The following is a 3793-nucleotide window of genomic DNA, read 5'->3' on the forward strand; positions in this document are numbered from 1 at the left end:
CATCGATTGGGTCTGGGCTCCGTTGGGATCAGTAGGAGGTACCTCGTTGCTAGGTGCTATATTGTTATTTTTGCCATGATGTCGGACTCAATATCAACGTTGAAGTGAGCAGACTGAGAGTTCGACATCCTTAGGTAGACCTGAAATTAAAATCTTAAAGAACAAGCGTAAAATATAGTGTGTGTTATGGAAATTTGTACCAAACTACCACTATTATCCTTAGCCCCATGGTTGGCGCCAAACTGTTTACCCTTAAAAATGGATAACAATTAAATTTATATGTGATTTTAAGGATATGTAGATTAATTCGATACAAGTAATTAATGACGTTAGATAAGAAATTAAAAGATAGAATAAATAACCAAACCAATAATGATACTGAACCCGGGCTCGATTAAAGGCTTAACAACAAACTTGCCTTCAGTTCCAGACCAGTGCTTCTGAAAAACTTATGAACCACAACAAGAACTTTCAATAACCAGAGAAAAATAGATGTATATTGCCTTGGTATGCCTGTTACCACGTCCCTAATGAATAGTCAACTTCCCCTTATATAGTAGGGGAGTTTTACCCTGAGTACAATTCTAAAAAAGGTAACAATCTTTCTTCTTGCTAATCATTGATACAGGCCGAGATTTATGCTGTGACATCCGGTTGGGCACGGATATCACGACCATTTGTTAATCGTGTGCAGTCGTTTGTCAATACTTTCTAAGGTCTCGTTATTCAAATCAAGTCGGGGGCATGATCTCAATGGCTCCGGGGGTATGACCTCGATGGCTCCGAGGGCATGACCTCGATGGCTCCGGGGACAGGTGTTTTGTTCGAGTTTTGATACGGGCGGCTCCCGGCTTCGATCTCGACTACGCACAGTTACGTCCTCTCTTCGTTCACCCCTAGAATATCGGGTGCTCCTTACCTCCGGTTTTACCCGTATACAAAAATAAGATAACAATATTTTCTTTACCTTGTTTGTTTAAGGTACTAGTAGTAATGGGGGTGTTAGAAAAAGAAAAGCATTTTCTAGAAAGAGGAGAGAGCGGAGAGATACTCACTGCAACCCCAAAAATATTGTGTATTTTCAAACCGAAGTAACTAATGTGTTTGACCAAAAGTATAAATATTTTTTGACGCGCAGTGTTACACCCTGTTGTACAAAAATGTCATCTTCTTAAACATCTAAATTAGTTTTGAGAACAGAAATTAAGTTTCCTTCAAGCTAAACACTGATAACCAAAACAAAGTAGGGGGAAACTAATGGAGTATCAATTTTTGGAGTACTCCAACGGCACTTTATTCAGGATATGGAATGCATATGAATCGAGTATAAAATTGTGTCTTCTTCCAAAATCTCCCTAAATATTTCTCAACTCAATCGTAAGTTGTTGTTTGATGACACCCACTGCAAGCCCCATGCGTCTTTGCCGCCATAGTTCCACCGCCAATTCGTATATACAAACAGTGAGAAAACCCCAGCTGAGCTACTCTTTCCATTTAGACGAGGTTACTTCCAGTCGTATATTAGACAGACAACCAGATATCGAAACACTGAAAAAACTACATTCCAAGATTATTTTCGATCCTGATCTATGTTGCAACACGTCTCTTGCCATCAAGTTGATGCGAGCTTATGCGGTTTGCGGCCAACCTAATGTTAGTCGCCAACTGTTTGATAAAATACTTGACAGGAATGTGGTGGTATATAATGTCATGATCAGGAGCTATGCGAATAACAGGTTCTATCAAGATGCTATTTTTGTTTACAAAGATATGTGTAAACGAGATGTTAGTCCTGATAACTTTACATTTCCTTGTGTTCTTAAAGCTTGTTTTGGCTCTGATAATTTGAAGGCGGGGCTGCAAATTCACAGTGCTGTTAGCAAGAGGGGTCTCTATTCTGACCTATTTATTGGGAATTGCCTGGTGGCTATGTATGGGAAATGTGGGTGTTTAGTGGAGGCTCGTCAGGTTCTAAATGAAATGCCCAAACGGGACGTCGTTTCTTGGAATTCAATGGTTGTTGGATATGCTCAAAATGGAAGGTTTGATGATGCATTAGAGGTTTGTAAGGAAATGAACTTGTTAGGTCATAAACCAAATGCGGGAACCATGGCTAGCCTTTTACCTGCTGTAAGCAATACCAGCATTGAGAATGTCTTGTTCGTCAAAGATATTTTCTTGAATATGGATAAAAAGGATTTGGTTCCATGGAATGTGATGATAGCTATATATGTCAAGAATTCTATGCCTAATGAGGCGGTTGAGCTCTATCTCCAAATGGAAACTTGTGGGATCGAGCCTGATGCTATAACTTTTGCTAGCATTCTTCCTGCTTGTGGGGACCTTTCAGCTGCATCGTTGGGAAGGAGGATTCATGAATCTGTTGAGAGAAAAGGTCTTAGGCCAAATTTATCTCTTGAGAACTCCTTAGTTGATATGTATGCCAGGTGCGGATGTTTGACCGAGGCAAGGAAAATGTTTGAGGGGATGAAGTTTCGGGATGTTGTGTCATGGACTTCCTTGATATCTGCTTATGGTAAGAGTGGCCAAGGCCGGGATGGAGTTGCTTTGTTTTCAAAAATGTTGGAGTCTGGTCTTCAACCTGATTCTATTGCTTTCGTTTCCGTTCTTTCTGCGTGCAGCCATGCAGGATTGGTACAAGAAGGAGAATACTATTACAGGCTAATGACCAACAATTACAAGATTGTGCCAAGGTTAGAACATTATGCCTGCATGGTTGATTTAAAAGGACGCGCTGGACGCATAAATGAGGCCTACAATTTCGTCAAGCAGATACCTGTGGAAGCTAATGAGAGAATCTGGGGTGCTCTTTTGGGTGCCTGTCGGTTGTACAATGATATGGACATTGGTCTTGTAGCTGCAGACAATCTTTTTGAATTGTCCCCAAAGCAATCTGGTTATTATGTGTTGCTATCAAATATTTATGCGAAGGCTGGAAGATGGGAAGATGTAACGACTGTTAGGTCAATCATGAAGGGAAGAGGGATTAAGAAAATGCCCGGTATCAGCAATATTGAGCTCAATAACATGGTGCACACCTTCCTCGCTGGTGATACGTCTCACCCACAATCAAAGAAGATCTATGAAGAGTTAGACATATTAATAGGCAAGATGAAAGAGGAAGGATATGTCCCAGAAACAGATGCTGCCCTTCATGATGTTGAGGAGGAAGACAAAGAAAATCATCTTGTAGTTCATAGTGAGAAACTGGCCATTGTCTTTGCAATTATCAACACCACCCCTGGTACACCCATTAGAATTACTAAGAACCTACGTGTATGTGGAGATTGCCACATTGCTGCCAAGCTTATTTCCAATATCACACAACGTCTGATTGTTGTTAGGGATACAAATCGCTATCATCACTTTCAAAATGGAGTTTGCTCATGTAGTGATTATTGGTGACTCTGCCTTGAGGTTCAAAGGTTTATGCTTATATCAGTTGCTTAAGTTTGGTGACTGCAAAGGTTTTATTCTCATTTTGCTAACATATCACTCTTTTCGGGCTGGCAATGTCACGACCCATTTTCTAAACAAGCCAAGACCGGCACTCGATCACTAAACCTGATCGAGCGAACCATCTCTGCTTATTCAATGTATTATAGCTCCACACTTTATATGCAACAAAGCAATACTCTAACCAAATACTCTTGATTAATTCAAATATTTAAATAAATCAACTCCAAAACTTTATTCATAGTAACTACTGAATTATTGCTAAGTTATTATAAAATAACATATGAATCTCAACCCAATGACTATGTCTATGAAG

General features: G+C 39.9%; 1 protein-coding gene across 1 annotated transcript; it reads left to right on the forward strand.

Moving 5' to 3' along the window:
- Positions 1-1066: 1066 nt before the first annotated feature.
- On the forward strand, positions 1067-3461 carry LOC104230066 (putative pentatricopeptide repeat-containing protein At3g49142). The gene has a single exon (XM_009782801.2). The coding sequence runs from the start codon at positions 1393-1395 to the stop codon at positions 3424-3426; it is 2034 nt and encodes a 677-aa protein (XP_009781103.1). The 5' UTR covers positions 1067-1392; the 3' UTR covers positions 3427-3461.
- Positions 3462-3793: the final 332 nt, after the last annotated feature.

Source organism: Nicotiana sylvestris, chromosome 3, assembly GCF_000393655.2.
Source record: "Nicotiana sylvestris chromosome 3, ASM39365v2, whole genome shotgun sequence".
Lineage (NCBI taxonomy): Eukaryota > Viridiplantae > Streptophyta > Magnoliopsida > Solanales > Solanaceae > Nicotiana > Nicotiana sylvestris.